The sequence below is a fragment of the Metopolophium dirhodum genome, chromosome 9 (assembly GCF_019925205.1).
Source record: "Metopolophium dirhodum isolate CAU chromosome 9, ASM1992520v1, whole genome shotgun sequence".
Taxonomy (NCBI): domain Eukaryota; kingdom Metazoa; phylum Arthropoda; class Insecta; order Hemiptera; family Aphididae; genus Metopolophium; species Metopolophium dirhodum.
The window spans coordinates 30,139,130-30,163,728 of NC_083568.1; the positions used below are offsets into that span (position 1 = coordinate 30,139,130).

The 24,599-nt window shown below is 28.6% G+C and overlaps 2 protein-coding genes across 3 annotated transcripts; one reads left to right on the forward strand and one right to left on the reverse strand.

The window, feature by feature from the left end:
• Positions 1-1,214: 1,214 nt before the first annotated feature.
• Positions 1,215-6,899, reverse strand: LOC132951852 (DNA replication licensing factor MCM3). Of its 2 annotated transcripts, none has more exons than XM_061023856.1 (2): positions 6,662-6,899; positions 1,215-4,143 (listed from the first exon to the last, which is right to left on the reverse strand). In XM_061023856.1, exon 2 carries the CDS (start codon positions 4,133-4,135, stop codon positions 1,724-1,726), a length of 2,412 nt encoding a protein of 803 aa, XP_060879839.1. In that variant the 5' UTR covers positions 4,136-4,143; positions 6,662-6,899; the 3' UTR covers positions 1,215-1,723. The 2 variants fall into 2 exon arrangements, with proteins under 2 accessions (XP_060879839.1, XP_060879840.1); XM_061023857.1 differs by lacking the exon at positions 6,662-6,899 and adding an exon at positions 4,212-4,318.
• Positions 6,900-7,061: 162 nt separating this feature from the next.
• On the forward strand, positions 7,062-16,431 carry LOC132951854 (uncharacterized). Its single transcript, XM_061023860.1, has 7 exons — positions 7,062-7,577; positions 7,691-7,908; positions 12,501-12,568; positions 12,666-13,315; positions 13,850-13,944; positions 14,011-14,084; positions 14,633-16,431. The coding sequence occupies exons 1-7, from the start codon at positions 7,496-7,498 to the stop codon at positions 14,703-14,705; spliced, it is 1,260 nt and encodes a 419-aa protein (XP_060879843.1). The 5' UTR covers positions 7,062-7,495; the 3' UTR covers positions 14,706-16,431.
• Positions 16,432-24,599: the final 8,168 nt, after the last annotated feature.

A 24,599-nucleotide genomic window follows, 5' to 3' on the forward strand; every position in this document is an offset into this window, starting at 1 on the left:
AGTAGTATAATATGAGTATATAATTCTAAGTATGAATGAGCGGAGTAGTGGACCAACATTGAGCGGGGTACATCTACTCCACTCTATTTATAAACTACCCATCTAAAGTTCAATTTTTATGTATCGAAGTACTCCGAAAAATATCCTACTTTGGAATAAAAATAAAAATATATGCTGTCATTCAAAAAATTAAATATTAAGAAATATTTTACAAAACGTTGAGATAAAATAATTAATGTCCTCGATAAAAAAATGCATCCAGCATGCTAAAATGTGATACTCGTAAATCTAAAATATGAGAACAATATCTATGCGAGTAATTATAAAAATGACCACTCTCCGATATTTACTCTGGATCCATGATTGCAACCTATAGTTTTCACCAACTATGTGTGGCTCTATAGTTTATACTTTATTATTGTGTGTGAATATATTCAGTTGTAAAATAGACGCAAATAGAGACGTAGCTTTGAGGGCTCAGAAGACAGAAAGTATACAGTCTACTTATTAAATGTAGCAATATTGCTTCCTAGTATACTTAGCCATCATTTAGAGTTAGTGCAATGTCAACGAATTGGGCAAGAAGCAAGAATTATAGGTAGATATTTTTTTGTTACAGTATTATGTAGGTATAACGGATTCTGTAAGAGCATATTGGACATTGGTTTACTCTGAACCTTTAGAAATTTGTCTAAGAACACCACTAAAGAATGGTTGAAATCAATACAATGATTACAAGAAACTAATATGCGATTGGGGGATGGTGGTATAGATATATATTTTAATCATTAGTTTCTATGCCTTCAAAAATAAATAAAATATATTGTCTACTTACATAAACAGCGAAATAAACCAAGTAAAACCAATTGCCATGGTTAACTCCTCAAACTACATAACTACTTATAGTACAAATTACTATAAAACCGATTACATGTCATGATGTTAACAATACAAACAGCACATTTTTTTGTTTTCATGTATTACATTTTTATCCTAACATAATCAACAAAAATAATTGTTAATTAGAACGTGCTTTGAAATAATGAAAACGTAAGTCACATAATGTATTATTCAATACAAATTAAGCATACATAATGTCTAAATAAACAGTAGAAAATACCAATATAAAAGTCAAACAAAACATTGCATATCAAATATCAATGTATAAGTAAGTAATGAATAAATAGATAATAAATCAGTACAAAATATCAAAATATTTTAAAAAATGTATTTTAATGCTGAAGTTTACAATTGTAAATAAAAAAAAATATAAAATATACTATTGTCCCGTGTATTAAATACTAATATTACAAATATTTTAATAATAGGTATATATTCGTTACATACCAACTATTATTCTCTGACATTTTTCAGATTTTAACAATTAAGAAAATATCCACAATCGTTTTCTGTTGGTACTTTTATAATATTATACTTCATCTATAATCTATATACAATAAACATTTATATTATGTCTAGTATAGTAAGTGGTAATAACTTAAGTAATTAATATGAATAATCACTAAATGTAAAATTAAACATAAGTATGCATTTATTTATTTTTTTACAGTTTAACAAAACAATTTTTTGAAAAAATTAATTAGTCATTAAAAAAAAAATTAACTTAACTTTGGAAATTAATTATAAACTTATTATTTTATTAAATTATGTCTTGTATAAATTGAAAGTGAATAAATTATTTTGAAAAATACTCAATAAAGACCTATATTAAAAATATAATTCCATCTGAAAACATTATGAAGTTAGCATCCATCATTTTATAAATAGCAGCATAAGCTTCATTTTCAGTAAAAGTTTCTGCCACATGTTCTTCATTGATCATAGTGAGCATTCGTTTAAAACCCAATGATTGTGATCTATGTTTTTGAAAAACTTTACTCAAAGTTGACTTAAATACTTTATACCTATCAGGAGTGATTGATGTTTGTGATACTGCGGGTGGACCTCCTCTCAGTGTTCCTGAATTATCTGTATCTACTTCCATAGCTTCTGGTTCAGCAGCATCAATCTCCTCCTCTTCCCCGTCTTCAAATGAGTAAGGATCGTCATCATTTTTTTTTGATTTTCTTTTTGGAGGTTTACTTTGTGAATCTTGTTCATCTCCAGATTCTTCATCACTGATTTGCCGTTTTCTTTTAGGTTTCTCTAATACTTTTTTAAAGTAAGCAAACTGAACCAGCTCAATTGCTGCTTGAGCGTCTTGTTGTTCAACATTTTTGGACAAACGAGCTTTAGCATGAGCAGTAGAAAGACGAATTAATGTCTCTAGTGTTCTGACAGTAACAGGCTGAGTCCTTGCAGCATCAGATTCAACAGCTTCCTGAGAACGAAGTCTAGAATATTCTTCGGATATCTCATTAGACGCTTCTTCGGTCAATACAGGCTTAACACACTTAGCAATATGTATATATTTTCTCATGAATTGACTGCTTAATGTTTGGTCTGATTTATGGTTTTGCGGTCCATGAAGCAACGGTTCATATTTTTCAAACATTCTAGTTTTAGATGGATCATTCTCATCAATTTCCAAATTTCTAGTGCTCAAAATATCCACACCTGAACCCATTGGTAACGCTTCACCATCTTGCTCTTTAGGATCTCTGTATCTGTGAATGCGAACAACATGCTCTGATATCAAACGATCATTTTCACTATCAGGTACATCTAACATGACAAACAATAAATCAAACCGTGATAGTAATGAATCTTGCAGACCTATGTTTTCCATTGGAGTTTTATATTGATCATATCTACCATATACAGGGTTAGCAGCAGCTAAAACAGAGCACCTGGCATTAAGCCTTGCATGTATACCAGCTTTTGAAATAGATACTCTGCCTTGTTCCATAACTTCGTGAATAGCTGTTCTATCAATATCAGACATTTTATCAAATTCATCAATACACACAACACCTCTGTCAGCAAGTACCATAGCCCCAGCTTCTAATCGCCGATCGCCAGTCTCTTGATCTGTAGTGACAGCAGCAGTCAAACCAACTCCTGAACTTCCTCTGCCTGTAGTGGCTACAGCTCTTGGAGCAGCACATAATACGTATCTCAGTAATTGTGATTTAGCAACACTCGGATCACCAATTAATAACAGATTTATATCTCCACGGAGACGTGTTCCATTGGGTAAAATTTTTTCAATTCCACCCAACAATAGACAAAGAATGGCTTTTTTAATAAAAGTATGGCCATGAATAGAAGGTGCTAATGATCGAGCCAATAAGTTGAATATATCACCCTTTCTTCTTGATAATTTTCTACAGTTGAAAACATCATCTCTACTAACAGAATATGTTGCATCTTTACTTAACTGTGATATATTGTTAGCAATGACAATAGTTCTAAAATTTCCAGTTGTATAACCTCCTTGTTTATTAGGAAGACAACGATAACTACCAACCACTTGTACTCGGTCGCCTGGCTTACAACAATCAACTAAATCATTATCACATACAATATCAACAAAGCGTGGCAATTGTCCAGCTGGTGCTTTTTCGGGCATTTCTTGAATTGTTAATGTTTGATGATCTTTATACACAGAAAGACCATATTCAGTTTCTAAAGGATTACCATCATCATCTTTTGTTGGATATACAGAACTAGATGGATAAGCAGATGTTGATGTTAAATCTGTGTAACGGCGCTCTATTGTTTTTTTAGTAGCCGGACAAAAATGTACACTTCTTACAATTTTGGGACGAACCAAAGAACACTTTGTAACAATGCCTTCTAAACACACCAAATTTCCTAAAAACTTACTATTCATAGTCCTGGGTGTGACATGGCGACTTCCAAAACTACCTTCAAATGCAACAAAAAATTCATCATATTTATTGGCATAAGTAGAATCAATATTTGCAACATATTCTTTAAGTGCACGCTCCAAAGCAAATTGTTCTTCAAAAGTATTTGTTAATAATTCATGGGTTCTATTAGGATTTTTTTTACGTAAATCATTGATGTCTATTAGTAGTCTTTGGCCGTTTTCATCAATCATTAATTTCACCTTTTTGTGGTATACATTTTGATTTTCTTCATCATCTAGAAAACTCAGATATTCCTTCTGGATATCTCTAAGTCTTTGTTCAATGTCATCCTCCATCATTTTCAAAACTAAAAAAAAAATATAAAAACAGGAAATAAGTCTTATTAATATTTATAATAGGTTAAAGGAGCCTTACATAATTTTTTATTGTAGGTATGTATCTTTATTGATCCAGTAGAAGAAGTTTAAGTCAATTTTTTTCAGCACTACACAATAGGATATGAAAATCTATATAAATTGTAAACTAAGTGCACTAATAAATTTACTCTTGGATAATATTGCTACTTAATAGTTTAAATACATATAAAATACAAAAATACTCGTAAAATAAAATCTACAACAGCATTTATATAACTAATAATTAAATAACAGCATAGTTAGTCTGTATTTGTATTAGCTTCATAAGCACAAATAGTGGGGTGCTAGAAATCTTAGCATACCCAAAAATCATACCTAATATTTAATTTTTATATAGATGCCTATTCAGTTTTAATAAATATTGTGTTTCCCGATTGTTCAAATTCATTAGTTTTGAAATATTAGAACACTTGTGAAATGGTTTGATAATAAAAATTACCACAGAACTTCAGGAAATAAACTCGATTATGATGTAACACTAAATGACCTATTAGTTATTACAGGTATGAGTCCTGGACTGTAAATAGATAGACATTATCAACATATAAAAATCATAAGTATTACGATTGACAAATGATAAATGGTCGTAACAAAATTTCTTTAACTAATATTTTGAATTACCAATGAAGTTTAATCTAGAAATCGATTTAGTGTATAAATTAAAAATTATCAAATGACCAAAAAATTCTCTAAAAACGCCTAAACAGCTTAAAATACAAAATAAAATTTTTAGTTCTGAATACTCTAATCTAAGAGACAAATTTTTAACTATTTATCAATTTATAAATGTAATTTTTTATGATGTGTTCAATTTATATTCAATTAAATAATAGTAAATTTAAAACAATGTTTTACTTGATTTCCCAAATAATAATGTATTTTGCGTTCAAATCCAGGCCCTAATTACTTACATAATAATATCATACATTTTTTTTTTGAAAATGGTTTAACAGGTTTTATCATAATAGAAGATCATTCAAGTTAAAAGTACAACTTAATTAATGCAACTCATTAATTGTAAAATTACATGAAAAATTAAACCTAAAAATATTGCATTGACCCTAGTAAATTTAGTTGGTGGGTGTGCGGGTAGCTCATGAAGCTTGCTCCTTGAGTTTTGTAGACTCAATACGCCACTAATAACTGTCATAATTCTGCAGTTTTTCAAGGATGCAGCTAACCAAAAATTGGAGGACAATTAGTATGTTAGAAGTTAGAACCTCAGAAGTTTATTTATTTATCTATTTAAAAAAAATAACAAAATATTACGAATAACTTTAGAATGATTAATTTTAGATAAATATTGTGCAAAAACAAGAAAAATAGCTTTGAAATAATACTTATTGGATTCTAAATAATATGTTGGTTTTTAATTATTGTTATTGTATTAGGTAGTAATTATATCCCTATTTGTAATATGTATAAGAAAAAATATACCAAAAAAGTAAAGACTTATAAAAAAAAAATTAATAATACCTAGGTAATTACAAAATGTCTAGGTATTTTTAACATTTCTTAAGAAGTCTGGGATGAGTATTAATTGGATGGGTATTCCTCAACTATATTTGTCCTTATCGACTATGAACAACTTCATTTGAAGAAAACATTTAAGGTATTCCATTATTCCAAGCCAATAACACAAAGCAATAGTAAGTATTAGATAGAACAGTTGTTTACTTAAGAAAAAAATGACTTTTATAATATGGCCTCATTAATTTTAAGTCTCAAATAGTTTTTCTCTCACATTTCAATTTCAAACTTTTATTTTTTTAATATGAAGTGGTAGGTACTATGAATTTAGTATTGACATTCAAATATAAATAAATCTATCTATTTAAAATGTGTACATATTATACAGTTTAATGAATCGATAGAATATATAGGAAGATCTATGAAATATAGATGTTTGAAATACGTAATCGTAAGTAAGCAGAATAAATTTCATTAAGTAAATACTATAGGTTATAGTTAAGGCATTTATGAAAAAAAGGATAATTGATTGATGATAAATCAAAAATATATCTAAATTAATTTAGTAACCGACCCTCACCACAGTTACAACTGATTGAACATACCTACTAATAAAAAAGTATTATTCATTTGTTATTACCTAATCATTGTAATGATGGAGTTCACTTCCATAAGGATACACCGAGTGCCGTCTATATTATAAGATATTCGAATGATTCAACCCAATCAACCTATAGTTTGTAACTATTACCACAGAATAGATTAAATATTACCTACCAAATAAAGATGGCAGGCATTTTGGTAAAGCTTTTAGCGGACCATATAGCAATGCTAATACTCTTTCACACGACACATAGTTTCACATTTTAACATGCATCGTTATAAAATTAAAAATTTTAATATACATAATTGAGAACTTTTATATTAGGTATATCATACTGTTTGAGTCGTAAATTAAATCAACAAATCTGTACTTACGTTTGTAGAACTATTTATTTTCTGGACAACGCGGAAAAACTGTAAGATCGCAAAACTCACACCGCGTAGAAAGTACAAATGAAAATACTAACCTGAACCATTTACAACTAAACGAAAATCAGAACAAACGGAAACGATAGACGTAAACAGCAAACTGTAATACTGAATTTGTGGATTACTGCTAAGGAACAACCAACAACAATGCAATAATTCTTTTGCCGCCAAAAACGTTAACAACTAAATATTAAATAATAAATAACCAAATTATTTTAAAGGTTAGACTTAGGTACAACGTCTTATTGGATGGATTTATTTTATTTCATGGAAGATAATTTCTTATTTTACGAAGGGTTACCAGAGTTTAGTAACCATCTTAAACCACGACTAGAGTTAAACAGGTAGATAACAAATTATCTTTTATCATCTATTTTCAATTTTCTTATTATTAATATTTAATTTATTTATGAATGTTTGAAATATTTGAATGTCTTGGAGTTGTGGAGTTTTACATCACGAATCACACAGAAACTCGCTCTAAATGATTTAATTTCCTTAATTTTATTAGGAAAAGAAAACATTTTTAATATACAATGATTAATTTACAATTAATTTCTGAATGTTTCGATCGGGTTAAATGTACTTTCAGTAAAATTGAAATTGGAATAGTTTAAATTAAACTGGTAATTGCAATCAAATAAGTAAAAAATCTTCAAAACTCGTAAATACTTTCTCATTTGTCGTGTATCAATTCCAATGTTCCTGGTCTTCTAACTGAATTATAAATGTTGTAACAAAATCTTTAGAAACTCAATAATCAATACACATTTCATAATCATGATGTTTAAAGCAAAAATTTTATTAATTGGAATCATACTCACTTTGGTAATTACTCTATTATTGTCGCTGTTGTATGTGCGTAAGTACCTGTATTACATATTAACTATTATTATTTGAAAAGCGTGTATGAAATGTTAAATATTTGGTTATTATTTTTAGTTTTAATAGTTACTTACTTGAATTTTTTCTTAGGAGAACTTGAGAATGGCGGAAATATACGGTTACGAGAACAGGCTTCTACCATGTTTAAGGGTAATAAACTGGGCATCATAATACCATTTAGAGAAAGGTTTGATGAGCTCCTAGAATTTGTGCCACATATTCATTCATTCCTGAAAAACCAAGATGTACTCCACGAGATATTTGTTATCAACCAAGTAATTATACTGTCATATTCAAATATGATTAAAGTGAGTTTAAAAATATTCTTTTTTATTCACCATTCAGGTTGATCAGTACCGTTTTAACAGGGGTTCATTGATCAATGCTGGGTTTAAAGAAATAATGTCGTCATACAGCATGATTGATTATATAGCTATGCATGATGTTGATTTATTTCCTCTTAACCCTGCACTTGATTATCATTATCCTCCAACTGGCCATGTTAACCACATAGCTGCACCTCATTTACATCCACGTTACCATTATGCTTCATTTGTAGGTGGCATTCTACTTATTACCAAGTATGTTTTTACATTTTAATTTTAAATAATATGTTGGTTAATTTGGCATCTTTATAATATGAATAGAGAAGACTTTATACAAATTGATGGCTTAAGCAATAATTATTGGGGTTGGGGACTTGAAGATGATGAGTTCTATTTACGTCTTAAGGAAGCAAAGATAGGTATTCATAGACCAGGAAATTTAACAACAAGCACATCAAATACATTCAGGTGGGAGAATCAATTTGTATGATCATACATATTTTTAACAAGAAATTGTTGGTAACATGTATGTTTAATTTGTATTTTTCAGGCACAACCATGATCGAACTGTTAGAAAACGTGATATGACAAAATGCTATAACCAACGTGAAGTAACAAGAAAACGTGATAGACACACTGGATTACATAATGTAAACTATTTTGTAAAAAAGAAACATGAATTGCTCATAGATGGTGTTCCTACACTAGTGTTGGATATAGAATTAAAATGTAATAAGACTTTAACCCCGTGGTGCTTATGTTCAGAGTATGGTGTAAAAAATACAAAAAATTTAAAAAAAGGCAAGTAAAATATTATATTTAAGATACAACAAATTAGGTTGAGTTTAATATTAAATTTTATAGCAGTGAATTTTATCATAATGTTGATATTGCTCAGATAGTACAAATTTATATTTTATAACTTTAAATACAAAATTTCACAAAAACTCATTAAAACTTACATTTATTACTTTGGTAAACAATATTGAATCTGAGTTAGTTAAACTTGCATATTATACAGAGTGATCACGATAAGTGGAAACACTCCATCACTATGTGCAGGCTTCATATATTTCAATTCTACTTTTTTGACTAACTAATAAACATAATAATACACATTTTCAAATAATTAGACTATTACTGTGATAGTTAACTTTGCACATGCACACAATAATTTTTTTTGTATTTTTAATGAATTTCTTTTCTAAGTTAAAAATGGCCGAGTTATAGTAATCTGATTTTATGTTATTTGCATGGGTATAAATAACAGATTATAAAATACATAGCTTAAATAAAATACATATTTTTCAAATCGGTGAATAGGGACTTATGGAGCAGTTTAGTGGCCACCAAGGTCACCAGATCTTACACCACTAGATTACTTCTTATGAGGTCACTTGAAAACGGTAGTGTATGCCAATCTACCTATGTATCTTCTTGATTTGAAAAACAAAATAATTGCAGCATGTAATCAAATTATTTCTGCTATTAACCGAGAATTTTTAATTTGTATTTAATGTTGTTTACAGCACCACGGTGCACAGTTTGAACAATTTGTTAGAAAAATGAAACTTTTAGGAATAAAAAAAATCAATGTTTTTTTTTTTATTTTAGGTATTTATTTTTATTAACTACTTATTTTATAATCTGTTATACTCATGCAAATAACATAAAATCAAATTACTATAACCCAGCCATTTTTTAACCCTAGAAAAGAATTCAACCACTAAAATTCATTAAAAAATACAAAAAAAAAAGTCATGCCATTTAAAAAAAAAAATTACTATGCGCACGCGAATTAACTGTCCCAAAAATTGTGTATAATAATGTTTATTAGGTAGCCAAAAAAACAGAACTGGAATATAAGAAGCCTGCACATAGTTATTGAGTGTTTCCACTTATCGTGATCACACTGTATAGTATACATAAAAACTACCATATTATATAAAAACAAATGTAAATAAAGAAACTCATTATGAAATGGCTTACTATATTAATTATTATCGGTTTGATAAAATTAAATATTTTTAGCTCCCTTTAACTTAACACATTTAATATGCACTGAACATGACCACTATTTGGTGATAAGGAAATACATTGAAATAGATACTCCAGTACTTCAATAACAATTTTAACAGATCTTAAAAACAATTAATTTTACTCCAAATATATATAAAATTAAATTGTCAAAAACCATAAAAAAAAACAACTTATTTTGCATATTTCTTTATTAAGTATAATACAAAAGATAATTGTAACAAAAAAATAACAATATTGTTCAATTGCATATACCTAATGATAAAGAAGATAATTTATCTTGCCCAATAGTTGATCACTGCCAATTCTTAACCCTCTATAAAATTTAAAAAGATCTTTCCCCTTCTCGCGAAGTACCAAAAATTGATAAATGTATTCTGAAAGCAACGTTTACATTTGGAAAACTTGTTACCATTAGCATTTCATTAACAACCATTCTAGTTTCACGAAAGCTCTTAAAGATTAAAAACTCATTACAAATGCAGATTCTAATTCGGTTTTATAGGCTTCAACTAAACTATTTGCCTTTATTTATTCAAATTTATTTTTAGATGACTATATAGGTTATACTTAGCATATTGGCTAATGCATATATTGGCAGATTTTTTTGAGAATATCATTGTTGAATATTCACTAAATACCTATTGTATTGATATTTGATTTCACAATTAGAACAATTCATGAAGTATTGAAATATGAATCTAAACAATTTATTATCGGTCAAACCGAATGTTTTTTTTTATATATATTGGTAGGTACTTAAAAAAAATTACTAATGGATAAATAGAAAAAAAAGTTAACAATGTTCAGCAATTATGTAAATCCGTCCTTAAGACCTTAAACTAGTAAGATTTAGCCCCTAGAAAATAAGCCTTATAATAAATTGTGTTCATAAGAGTCAGCTACAAAATATTAATTTTAAATTTATTTATTATGTTATTGTTGATTGAATTTGCTCTTCTATTATTGTTTTACAAATTGTTATACTAGATTATAAATATATAATAATTAATTGTAAATACATAAATATTGTGTTGTGTTATTAGCTTTAAAAGTTGACTTAATATTCAGGCATAGAAAAATTTAGTCTTATTGTATTATTATGTTTTAATACAGAGTATCCTAAGGTGTTTGAGTCATGTTTTGAATTATGATAATCTCTGAACTATGATAATAATCGCTTAATGTGATCACTGCTTTATGGAATCAACTGGTTAATAAAATCAAAATGGCGTGAACCAATGTGATCACATTAAGCGGTACTCAGTACTCACTGTATAATTATAATATACAATACAGTAACAGTGTAACATTATCAATCAAAACAATTTAAACACCATAGGAAACTAAATTTATAATGTCATTTATTGTATAATTATTTTTAATTTTATAATTCTTATTGATTTTTGATCTCATCAAACATATTTAGCCATAATGTTTTTGTTACCTACCAAAAAAATAATAGATATAATTGTCATTATTTTAAATTTGTTTAATTTTTTCAGCATTTTTTTTTTTTTTTTTCAATATAACATTATATTCCATATTATAATAGTTGCTCAAATTAAAATGATTTTATGTTACATATTAATTTAATGTACGTATACCTATAAATAAATAAAACCTATTATAAATTGAATGAGATTACAAAGTATATTTATTTTATATATAACTCAACATAGAAATATTTTGTTTGCTTTATCATCTATAAATCAACTTATCAAAAAAAAAAAAATGAAAGAATCCATTATTAAAGTTTTAGATTTTCCATGAAAGATAAGTAACCAATTTATGCTGCACATAAAATAATTGGGGCTTGTGTAAGATATGTTGCTATAGATACTTGTTTCTATTTTCAATATATAGGTATATTGTTCTTTAAGTTTTTCCCCTAGTTCTTACAGAATACATTTTATAATCAATCATAATTTATGAAATCCTTTGATTTATTATTTATCTACCTTGTTTAAATAAAAATTGAGAATATAATAAATTGTATATTTTTAATAAATAATATCTAGTTACCTATCACTTATCATATTATATTACTATTTTTTTATTCATGTCAAATCAATAATTATTTCTTTTACTAGAACGTTGTTTTAATTAAATTTAATAATTCAATAAGCATTAACGTTTTTTCTGCAAAAAGTAAAAATAAAATAATATATCTTTACTTCACACATTATCACTCATAAATTAGGATGAATTATAGTACATTAATCACATTTTCTATTAACTTTTTCATTGTTCTTTAAATTAATGTATTTCCTATGCTTACTAAGTACTAACTACCGTGAAGGTTTTTTAACTGACTATTGACATTATGGCTGTATAATTTTTTCTATGGTATGTATATTTTATTTGTATCTTGTATTTTGACCACAATTATTATTATTATTATTATTTTCTTCATCATGGCCATCAACTGTGTTATCATAATTATTATCATTTATCATCATACACTATCAGTTCATTTTATATAATATTATAAAAATAAAATGATTCATTAGAATTTATAATTTTTTTATTTTTAGGTCTTAGTTAACAAATTTGGATTTTATTATTTCAACATAAATACCTATAAAATGTACAACTCTAACAGGTAACAATTATAATGCAATAAAACTAACTTAAATTAAATTTATGTATGTATTTATTATACATCACTATTCACTATGTTTGTTTTCTTTTAATTTCAGAACCACTTTTTCTGACCATAATCTTGAAAGAGCTTCTGTTAATAATAGAAACCATTATAACGTTACAAAAAAACCCAAACCTTCAAGATCAAGATATTCAAAGGTTGATAATCGGCCACCAAGTTGTAATGAACAAATATCTGAATTCTCTCCACACCAGTGGAATCACTCCAATGTCTCCAATCAACGATTGTATCCTACAATGTCAGACTCTGCTGTATGTGGTTATCCTGTTCCAGTTAATATACCTGTCGACCCACGCTTTCATACTTTGTATCCCATATATCAACCGTATGTGCCAGTCGGTATTGGCAGAGAATATCTAGAACCCAGTCAACATATGTCATCCAGAGATCAATTTACTAGTTTACCTCCTATTAATATTGCGGATAACGAATCTGAAATTAAACGTACACATAGTGATCCAGGTTTAAATAACCAAGATGATAAATTTGAACTACTTAGCAGTGAATCAGACCAAGGATCATATGATACTTATTATGCTAATGAAGTGGCCGAATTGAAAAAAGATAATCAGAGACTAGCTAATGAATTAGAATTAGTGAAAATTGAATTAAGAAATTTGAAATTGGATATATCAAGTAAAAATAATGACAAATGTGGTTGTACAGATCCAGGATCTATTACAAGTAATTTTCAAAGTATTAAATATGTATATATATGCAGAGGCACTGAATTTAGTCTTTTATAGTTTCATATAGGTAATTTTCTCAGCTTTCACTTGTTTGATATAATTATTGACTACAATTTGTGATAATAATGGATGTTTGTAAATGCAGCTCCATCAAAACTGGTTTGATTCGCAGTTATAGGTTTCTTAGTCCCAGTGGTATGAATAACATTAGTTTTAAACCTTAATACACAAAATTAATTTCTGTACCCACACTGATTCATAACACCAGCTGTATGTTACATACCACTTTATCACAGTTATTTAAATGTACTTAAAGTAGTTAATAATTGTTCCAGCAATAATACCATCCATCCTACTTCTAATAATTTCTATCATGAATTCATAAATGTTTTAAACATCTAAAAACTCCTTTTACCCCTACTAAATTATATAACTTCACCTACCTTTATAGACTAGACGTATGCAGTCAACACTACTTTATGTAATTTTCAGTGAGGTACATAAATAATAATGTGTTATTTTTGTTTAGATATTGTTCAAGAAATAAGAGCAGCTCATAAATTAATGGAACAAACATTAGAGTCAAAGTTAAATTCATTTAATACTAATAAAAACGAAATTACTGTAAGCAATTTCTACAAAAATCTATTTTGCTGTGAACAATTTTAACTAACTACAATTTTTTTACAGAATGATAGTTCTCAATTGTCATTAATAAATGAGCGTCTAGAAAAATTGGAAAAATCCAGTGACAAATCAAAAAGGTAAAATAATATAACCGATAAATATTACTCACTTCATACTATTTGTTGTTTTACTATTAAATATGTACTATGTAGTATGTAGTCATAGAAAATAGCGAGGAAAATTGTATTAAATAGAGTGTTTGTGCCATTGTACACAAATTATAGATTCTAAATTGTTTTATTACTTTTAATTTTATTTTCATTAACTTAAAAGTTAAAATGCATGTACAAAGTTTATAAACTTAAAAAAATACTTATTTATATCAAAACCTTTTTATTCTGTTTTTTTTTTCTGTATCTAATTAGCTTGTTGTAGTTATTGTGTAAAGATTGTAAATTGTCTTTCTTAATAATAAAAAAAAAAAAAGCAAAACCGTTCCAAAATCTAATATTTTAAAAATTAAATATCTGTTAGTAGTATATTCTACGAATTAAATCATGCATAATACATTTTTTAATAATATTTTCAACTTAAACAATATTTAAATCAATCTAATTTGTTGATTCGTTGTACATTGTCTACTTATATTTTATTTAAAATGTATTTTTTTTTTTTTTGATTTTAGAGTGGACTTGGAGAAAAGATTTGCTAAAAATAATAACTCATCAAAAAAAAGCTCTGCTGTCACAGCTTTGTGAATTTATAAATAGGTAAAAAAGCACACAATTAAAAATCAAACATAATAACGAATAATGCCATAAATAATTTGTCTCAATATTATGTTAATTAAAATGTCATGAGCAATACTTAGATATACAGATATTTAATTATAAATAATGTGAATGATATATTAGTTAATGGTGTTTTTAAGTTACTAAAGAGTAATGACTATTTTGTAGCATAATATATTTACATTTATTTTATATGCCTTTTACTTTTTCTGAGATAGTATTTATTAATAGGTACATAGATTTAATAATATTACCAATAGAATACATTTAAAGATTCTTTTCAACAATTTTTATCAATTAAACATATATTTTTTATAAAGAATTGTGTTATATTCCATAAAAATATTCCATTTACCTTTTACGTTTTGATTGCAATAAAATTCTATATATATACATTCCTTCCATAATAAATATTTAAATGTGTTTTATTAATAGTTAAATTATATAAAATTAAGTATCTAAGTAAACTAACTGATTGTATATTCTAAGTAAATTTAATATATTGGAAATATTAATTTAGTGTATTTTAATATTTAGTCATTTATAAATTTACAAATTGTATTATTTTTTTATTGTTCTTAAATTATTCTGTTTACTGTCTGGACTGCTCAACTTAATATAATGTATTTTATAGTATAAAGTAACAATGAAACTTGAATAATTTGATTTGATTGAAATGTCATTCATATCTACCTAATATAGCTAAGACTGTTTTTACATATATTTAGTTCAAGATTGAATTCAAAACTTTAATTACATCTTTATAGATGGAAAACAAGTTCTTGTGTATTATTAGATATTTATAAAAATAAAATAGATACAATTATTTTACTACTTAGTTTCATCAGCAACATTCCTCCCAACCAAAGATAATAATTATTTTATAATTGCATATTGAATGTTTCTTTGTGTATTCCTTTTGCCCGGTGCTATTTACAGCCTTAGTTTTAAAAAATCAAATATTATTTAAGAACTTTGTTGACAAAATTTGAATTATTTTTTAACACAATTTGTGGATATTATGAAAAAATAAATAGTCTGTGGTAAGACATGCAAGTGAGTACTAGGTACTACAAATCAAATTATGTACCTATACCAACTATTAAATTTCTGTTATCATTGATATTGTTATACAAAATTATTTTTATATATTATTTTAATTATTCAACTTTTTATTATTTTAATAATGTCTTAGTCTAAATTGAGTTAATTTGTAAAGTATCTTCTATACTGGAATAACGTGTAAGTAGTATTATTATAAGGTTCCAATGTGTTATATAATATAATATTATAATTATTTAAAAAATATATATATTGTTAATACAAAATAAAATTACACTACACACATTTAGTACCACATATTATATTATTATATAGTTATGTGTGTTCTATGATTTTTAGTTATTTTTAATTTCTTTAACTTAACTTAGTAAATACTATTAATCTAAATCAATTATAATAATTGATTTGTAATATATTGTATTATCAACCTACCTATCTAATCAATGAACCGAAATTATTAACCTATTTATATGATTATTATAACTTAAAAATAAACATTGTATTTTGTCTAAAATGTATGATATTATTTGATAGATGTTAAATCAAAAAACGGTTTGAGCTTATTCTTATACAGGGCACAAATTAAATGCAATAAATATATACTAAAAAAAACTAAAATAGTAGCAAACTATAAGTTTATAATAATATATGTAATTAATTCAATTTTTGTTACAAGAATTACATAGAAGTCTATAATTTTGTATTTTGTTAGTACACCTATTCTGAATAAATATTTGGATTATTTATATTTTACTAGTTGTTAATACTATTATTGATTATTATTAATATGTTACTGTAATTTGTAATTTGTAAAGTCCATTTTATGTTGCAATAACAATCAATATTTATCATTTATTTTGTACAATAATATAAATTTATATGTATACATATTGAAAATTGAAAAATAAAACTAATAGTTTTGTAATTTGAAGCATTTAATTGTTTGTTATTTGTTAAAATACCTACCTAAATTTCTTTTCAAATGAGAAATTGTGATAAATTTTTCTTTAAAAGAAATACAAACTTTCATAAACGCGGTTCGGAATCGGATATCTAAGAACCAGATTTAATAAATTTAAATACCTTGGTATCTGCCTACTCTAATAATTTCTGTCATCAGTCCATGATTTAGGATCTATCTTAAAAGACATACAACACTACATTTTTTTTTTAGTTTTAAGTTTATTCGTGTATTATTGTAGTTCAAATTATGAAAATCTTTTTGGTAAAAATCCGAAGTTAAAAAAATGAAAACAATTATTAAACGAGATAATGAGAGTTGATGAATAGGCGCGTGACGTCATAGAGCAGCCGCCCACGTAAAAGTAGTTTGATTTACACAATAATTATTGATTATCACAGTGTACATATAGCTGCAGGTATGTTTAGTATTGTAGTCACCATGATTTAGACTTGTACATAAATATTATAATACATAGGTAATAATAATATTATTAATATCGTAGTTTATTAGGCGCCGCAACTATTCCGGACATAAATCTGGCAGATACGTTTTTGTTCGGATTAAGCGAAATAAAGTGAAATCCGGATTAAGCTATGTGCGATTTTACCGATAATATTTTATTTGGTCCCAATAATTTTGACCACACATATTATTGAAGCAAACTCAACTATAGTTTTTATATTGAATAATTATTATAAAAAGGTTGCAAGACGAAATAAATTTGCTGCAGAAAAACATAAGAAAAGGTAAAAGGAAATTAAAAAAAAAGGTGGATAAGTGGATGTCGCTCTGCTGTACAGTAGGTTACAAGTGGGTCACTGTAATGGATGGTGTTAAATTTGAATTCAATGATATAATATCATTGTATAAGAAAAACGATTCTGAGCGAAAACGGTCAGTCAGCCTATGATTTTACCAAGTATATTTGATGATATTATTGTGAATAAAGTAATTTATATATAACCTATTTACGTGGAGCCTTGTTTTAAATTTTCAATCCTTAGCCATAAAAGTTAAAAAATTATAAATTTTTAACCACAAAATAATTAATAAATTATAAATTTGATAAATGTTGTCAAAATTTGAACTTTAAATGCTTATAAAAAAAAATTGTGCCTATGTATTTTTAATATTTTTCAACTGCTATTAGAATGATATATCAGGAGCCTTATATTAAATTTTCACGCTTTTTTACCCAACAAATAAAAATTTATTGATATTCAATTCAAAAAATTGAAAACTGACAATGTCCGTAAACAGCTCAAAAAGAGTCAAAATATTTTCAACATTTTATGGTGTATAGAAAATGCTAATATAAACCTTCAGTGAAATTTTCAAGTATCTACAGTCATTCGTTTTTTAATTACAATAAAATAAGAAAATTGTTACATGAGAAATCGAGTAAATATCAAATGTTGTAAAAATATAAATTTCAGACGCTCATAAAAATTTAATTTAAGTTTCTTCTAGACATTTTTTTTTTTGATAAAGGTAGACAAACTTATGAGTAATCTTATATTACATTTTCAAATCTTAGATTTAAAAAGAAAAATTTTTATGAATTCTCAACTCAAAATAATTTTCTATTTTTCGTGATTTTTCCGTATTTTGTCAAAATTTGAACTTTAAATGCTTATAAATAAAAACTGTGACTAAGGATTTTTAATTTTTTTCATCTGCCTTTGAAACAATAACCTAGGAGCCTTCTATTAAATTTTCAAGCTTTTTTACTCAACAAATAAAATTTTATTGATATTTATAGAAAAAAAAAACTAAAAAAATTGAAAACTGACAATGGCCGTAAACAGCTCAAAAAGAGTCAAAATATTTTGTAAATTTTATGGTGTATAGAAAATGCTAATATAAACATTCAGTCAAAATTTCATGTCCCTACGGTCATTTGTTTTAGAGTTACACCAAAAACCAAAATCGATTTTCTCGAAAACAGATTTTGCGTAAAAATTCCCGTTTTTCCTTAATTTTTCTTTTGTTTTTCACGTCGCTTTTGAAAACTACTGGGAAATTTTTACTTTTGACCCCCCAAAGTACCAACTAGATTCACTTTCCTATCAGAAAAGTTACTGTTGAAGAAAATCCAAGCACTTTTACTGTCCTAAAAGGTGTGATAGACACAAAAATTAAAAATTAAAAAATTAAAAAATAAAAAAAAACACACATCATTGTAAAATCAATACATTCATCGCTTCGCTCAGAATCTAAAAATATTTCTACGTAGAATAAAAATATATAATATTAATACGATTGATTTTAAGTCATTTGAACTATTTACTAAACGTGTAAGACGAACGATTTCCATATCATATTATGTTATATACGTGCTACGCAAATTTATTACCTACATTTTCCACTCGGTGAAGGTGAAAGGTCGTACCACTTTGTGTGGTTATGCCTATAATTATATTATTGTACTACGGTCAAAACTCACAGACCTACCGTCAAAAAGTGATTTCTGACTTCCGAGTATATTATAACTTATAAGATACCTGTTATAAGGTGTGTTCAGATTAGGATATTACAGCTCAAGTCAATAATTATATAGAAATTAGAAATTAGGGTGTCGTGCGTTTGGGCGAATTAACTTTTTACCCACTCAATAAAAGTAATGGGTTTGGAACTTTGGGCGAGTTTCTTGTAATGTGTTTGAGCGAGTATCATACATTGATACAATATTACAATATAAAAGATAAAATTGTAAAGATTATGATAAAAATAATATATAAAATCTATAGGGAATCTAATATATTAATCTAAATATGACACATCATTTCAATTATTAATTACACACATAAAAAAACAATCCACTTTTAATCATATCCGTGGAATTCATGGACAACCCAAGTCCGTCAAAATGAGAGAGAAAATGGATTGACAAAATACAGCATCCCGGGATATGAAAAAAAGATCGCCCAAACACATTACAATGTTTTTTTTAAAAATTCACCCAAATGCAAACCGCCCAGAAATTAATATGGTATCGGTACAGGCACGTATACATGGAGGGTTAAGGGTTCAAACATCAACCAAAATATTTTCAAACAATATTATTTTTCTACATGCAGCTATATACTCAATTCCCTTATGTAATATATATACAATTCCCAATTTGTTTTAAAATTTTAAATATTATTTTGTACTAGCTGTCCCGCGGACTCCCGCTTCGACAGACTAGGTCGTTAAATCTGTAAAAATGGATTTTTACACTCGACAGTGCGAAAAATAAAAGAAATGATATGATTTGCTGCGCGATGTCGCGACGGCCTGACGTTGATGACACTGACGACGGGCGGAGATTTTGTGCTGCGGAATCGGCGGCGACCGGACAAACGACCCGGCCGCGATGTGGGATTACCGCGGGAAGAAAAGGTGAGAGTCAGCGGACCACGACGCATCGCGATCCTCAACTCTCGGTAATTGTCTCCCTGGCGCCGCTGACCTCCGTGTTCCTAGCGCAATATACCTCTACCACTCACTCCGTGCCCAAGTCTCCGGCGTAACGAGTCGCCATCATAGGTACCGTCGGGGCGGAATCGTTGCCCGCGCCGGTACCTCCACTAGCCGCCGCGTCGTCGTCTTCGGTCTCCGTCGCTTCGCGCGTTCCCACACTAAATACGTCGATGTCCGTTGCGATGACGTACGTCAACGTACTCTTTTTGAATTTAACGTATTCAAATACGAATCCGCACACCAGGTACGACGCGTCAAAAGTCGGGTACGTCCGTCCGGCGCGTCAACGTACGATATAAAATTGCTATCAGTTGAATGCGTCGACATTCGAATAGAACCATATTTTATTAATATTTTAAAATAGTTTTATCTTCACAATTTGTAATCAACACAGTATTCCCAATGATATAATCAGTAGATAGTAGATACCCATACTTTGACTACGGACAAAACTATTTAAGTCCGTTACTTTGAACGTAGTTAAAATATTGTGTCATACGAACATAATATACATTTTAAGTTTTAAGAAGTGTGGACCAGTAGTTCCTTAAAAAATAGATATTATTACAAATATTTTTTTAAATATGGAAGAACAGCTAATAGTTGAAGTCGAGAAGAGGCCAGTACTGTATGACAAAAGTTTGGGAACTTATAAGAATGCCACATATAGAGAAGAAGTATGGAAGGAAGTAGCCAATAAGCTGAAAAATGACGGTAAGTTTTTAATATTTTTAATGAAAATAAAAATAAAAATAATAAAAATCACTTATACTATTTACATTTTTTTTTTTTTTTGGTATGGCATATCCGCATATCAATAAGTATAATGAATACATGAATGTTTGTCAATAATATTTTTAATTGTACAAGTTAAACAAATGTATAAAATAATAATGTTATTACCTAACTACTTATATTTAATTCATTGATATATAAATATATTTAATAATAATAATAATAACTAATGACCATGGACGATTTATGCCGAATAAGAAAATAATGTACCTATATACCTACAACTAATGTATAATAAATTAAAAATAAAATAATAAATACGTATCTTACTTTAATGTGACTACAAGTCGTTCTTTAGCGGGTATACTTTTTCTAAAATTTGTATCATTTTTAGAAAGCGAGTTTTTTAAAAGTGTGTATAATATATCGAATTGATCTTTGTTCATTCTGAAGGTATTGAAATATCGATCTGGATATAATTCAAGTTCAACACATAATTTTTTGAATTCTCCGTTTTCTGATCGTGTTCGATTCATAGAATGTACCCAAAGTCTAGTTTTCTTTAATGTATATTTTTTCTTTCTTCTTATTAATAATAACAATGCCAATAGCCGTTTAGATCGCGTACATAACGTCATATTTATATTATTTATTATTTATATTTACTTTAAAAATGTAATTGAATAAACTAAATCTTAAGAAGTTAAGACACACACCTGTACACGTCTTACCTATTCAAAAATATCTGTTTAGTGTTAATACTAAAAGTAGTGACTTGCATGCAATGGTGATGGAGCAAACAATCAGATAAAGGAATATAGTAGGTAACTGCAGTAATAAGCCAGTAATACATTGTACATTTTGTAATCAAAAGTTGATTTGGTTAGATAGAAATAATTATAATTTATAGTTAGCTTTTAGCTGACGGATAACCAATAAACGCATTTAGTGTGGGACCTGTGTACGTTGCGTTGAACGTATACTTTAGACGTACGTCATCGCAACGGACGTCGACGTATTTAGTGTGGGAAGGCCTTAACTGCAGCCGGGCGCTCGCTGAACTGCCATATTATATATAGTGTCTCGCGACTCAACGACGACCGAGCGGGCTACGCCGCCGCGGGTCACTTACCGCCGCGCACTTTCGTGCTCTTTCTCGTATCCTCCCCTCCATTGCGTCGCCGTCATCCTGAGGCTTCGACCCAATCGACCCAAGGGGCTGTACAAGTGTGAGCTTCGGGCGGTTTCTCATCGGCAGCAGCGGAAAGTGCGCTTGGCGGGTTTCCACCCGGTGAAAAATCTGCTCCTACTGGCCCCGTAGGTGGATCGCATTTTCCGGGTACAGGCATCTGCACGTCACCGAGAGGTCCACCCTTGGGAGTCTGAGTGGTATCGACAGGCTCCAACTATGCCGTCGAATACCTACAACTGCACGCCAGCAAAATGGATTCGTCTTCGACTACAACTGCTGAAACTTTAGAATTGTCATCTTCCTGGACCGTGCGTTATTGTCGAACGGAGCTTCCTCGGGGATCGGAGCAGGCTCCGGCTCTGCAGGAGGCAGCATATCGCAGCTCAACAATTCATCACTGGACATAAGAACAACATTTTCGTCGTCTTTCCTTACTCCGACTCTTTATAGAGGTGCGTCCCCCGGAATCGGATTGGATTGTTCCGACCCCGCGTCGCCACTTGAAGTTGTATCCATATTATTAATGGCAGACAGTGTAGATGTGTAACTAAACGTACGAGGCTTTCGTCGTCTTCGTTGTTGTGCCATCCATTATGCGGAATACTATTTCTAGTAATATACAACGTTGATGTTATAATAGTTGACTGCTGTTTTTTATTTAAGCGAAAATATAGGTACGTGTATAGTCGGATTTAATTGAGAAATGCTTATGAGCTAAATACAATCCTTCGGACACAGAGACCGATCAATTAGAAAATCTCCAGACGATGACGTGTATTACTAGCCAGCTAGTTCTCGCCGATCTCAATTTGATTGAGTGCGCTATTTACAAAGTCATTATTTGCTGGAATTACTTTATCTGCCAAATCTGGAAACCCAAAAACTAGTCGTAGTAGCTCAAAGAGAGTATAAGATCTACGAGGGCCAGCGTAAAACTCGGGATAATAATATTACCGGGACGGCGGGACTCACTGCAGATATATAAAACGATTTTATATTAAACACCGGGACACATACGAAATAAATAAAAGTTAAATAAATTAAGTACCTACCTATCTATACAATACATACAAGTTCTATCATAACGTCGTCTTTAAAAAAAAAAAATAGTAAAATATTATATTATCACATATTAAGTTTGGTACCTATAGCAACATTCTGGAAACTTAACAGACAACGGTGTCTTTGTTATTGCACATATTTTGAAACTAAAAAAAAGTAAGTCTTCAACTTTATTTTTATACACTTATTTCATAATCATTTAGTACTGCAGCGTCAGTCTGGTACTTAAAGGGCCCCGTATGCGTTTATACAGAAGGGCCCCCGACAATTGTATTTAAAAAATGATAAAAAAAAAATGCCAATAAACATATAGTGAAAAATATTATTTTTTTTCAAAGGTACCTTATTTAAAATACACATTTAAGTTAACTACATATCTATAGTAATTATTTATAATTCTAAAAAATCATATAAATAATACCTTATAATGTTATAAGACTTAATATTTTTTAATGCGATTCAAGTTGTGTAATTGATTTTATTTATAGTAATTAGTAGTAATTTTAACAGTGAGTTTAAAGTACCTAACAGTAATTGTTGTTAAAATGATAATACTATAATAGTATTATAACGTTTATTGATATAATATATTATAATAATATTCTATATCCAATATTCATAGTAGTATCGGGGCCCCTCAACAAAAAATCAAAATATGGCCGGGGGCCCTGGACGCGTTTGTGGCCTAGCGGCCATGGCCATGCCGACACTGTGTAGTAGAAATGTTTATATTTTATTTTAAACCCTCAGTTGATAAATCTATAATAATATGCAAAAATAAATATCACGATACATAATTATTAATGTCGGGGTGTCATGTCGGATGGCAAGATTCAATCATGTGTTTTATTTCGTGTGTAGAATGGTTAGTATAGAACAATATGCAGTATATCATAATATAATGCTGCCGGGACCACGAATTAAGACTTAAGAAGTATTGACCTAATTCGTGGCCGGGACCCGTATTTTTCAAGACAGAATTTATCAAGGAACAACTTTACTATTACCCGCGGACTAAGATATCCGAGCTATTGTCTTAGTTCATGGTTCATGTACTATAATACCCACGAGTTAAAATATTTTAATTCGTGACTATACGGCATAGCATGGCTAAACATATTATAGGTACGATCGCAACTCTGTGATACGCAGGTGTCATGGCCGCCACCGGCAGTGAATTTTATCCATAGAGTAATTATTACTCTATGATTTTATCACTTAGATTTATTTGCCAACGAAACCATACACTTTTTCAATTTCTTGGCTAAATAAATCCAAAAATCACTGCCAGCCGAGATGCCTTTCCGTGCTAAGACATGCAATAATTGTACGTGCGCAGTCCACGACGAAAATGCGTCTCAGTGCGATCATACCCATATAT

What these genes read in the sequence shown, in the direction of transcription:
- LOC132951854 (XM_061023860.1), top strand. Translation starts at nt 7,496, where the DNA reads ATGATGTTTAAAGCAAAAATTTTATTAATTGGAATCATACTCACTTTG. An exon ending in AGATCCAGGATCTATTACAA is followed by an intron (nt 13,316 to 13,849) that starts GTAATTTTCAAA and finishes ATTTTTGTTTAG; the next exon opens with ATATTGTTCAAGAAATAAGA. An exon ending in TCCAGTGACAAATCAAAAAG is followed by an intron (nt 14,085 to 14,632) that starts GTAAAATAATAT and finishes TTTTGATTTTAG; the next exon opens with AGTGGACTTGGAGAAAAGAT.
- LOC132951852 (XM_061023856.1), bottom strand. Translation starts at nt 4,135, where the DNA reads ATGATGGAGGATGACATTGAACAAAGACTTAGAGATATCCAGAAGGAA.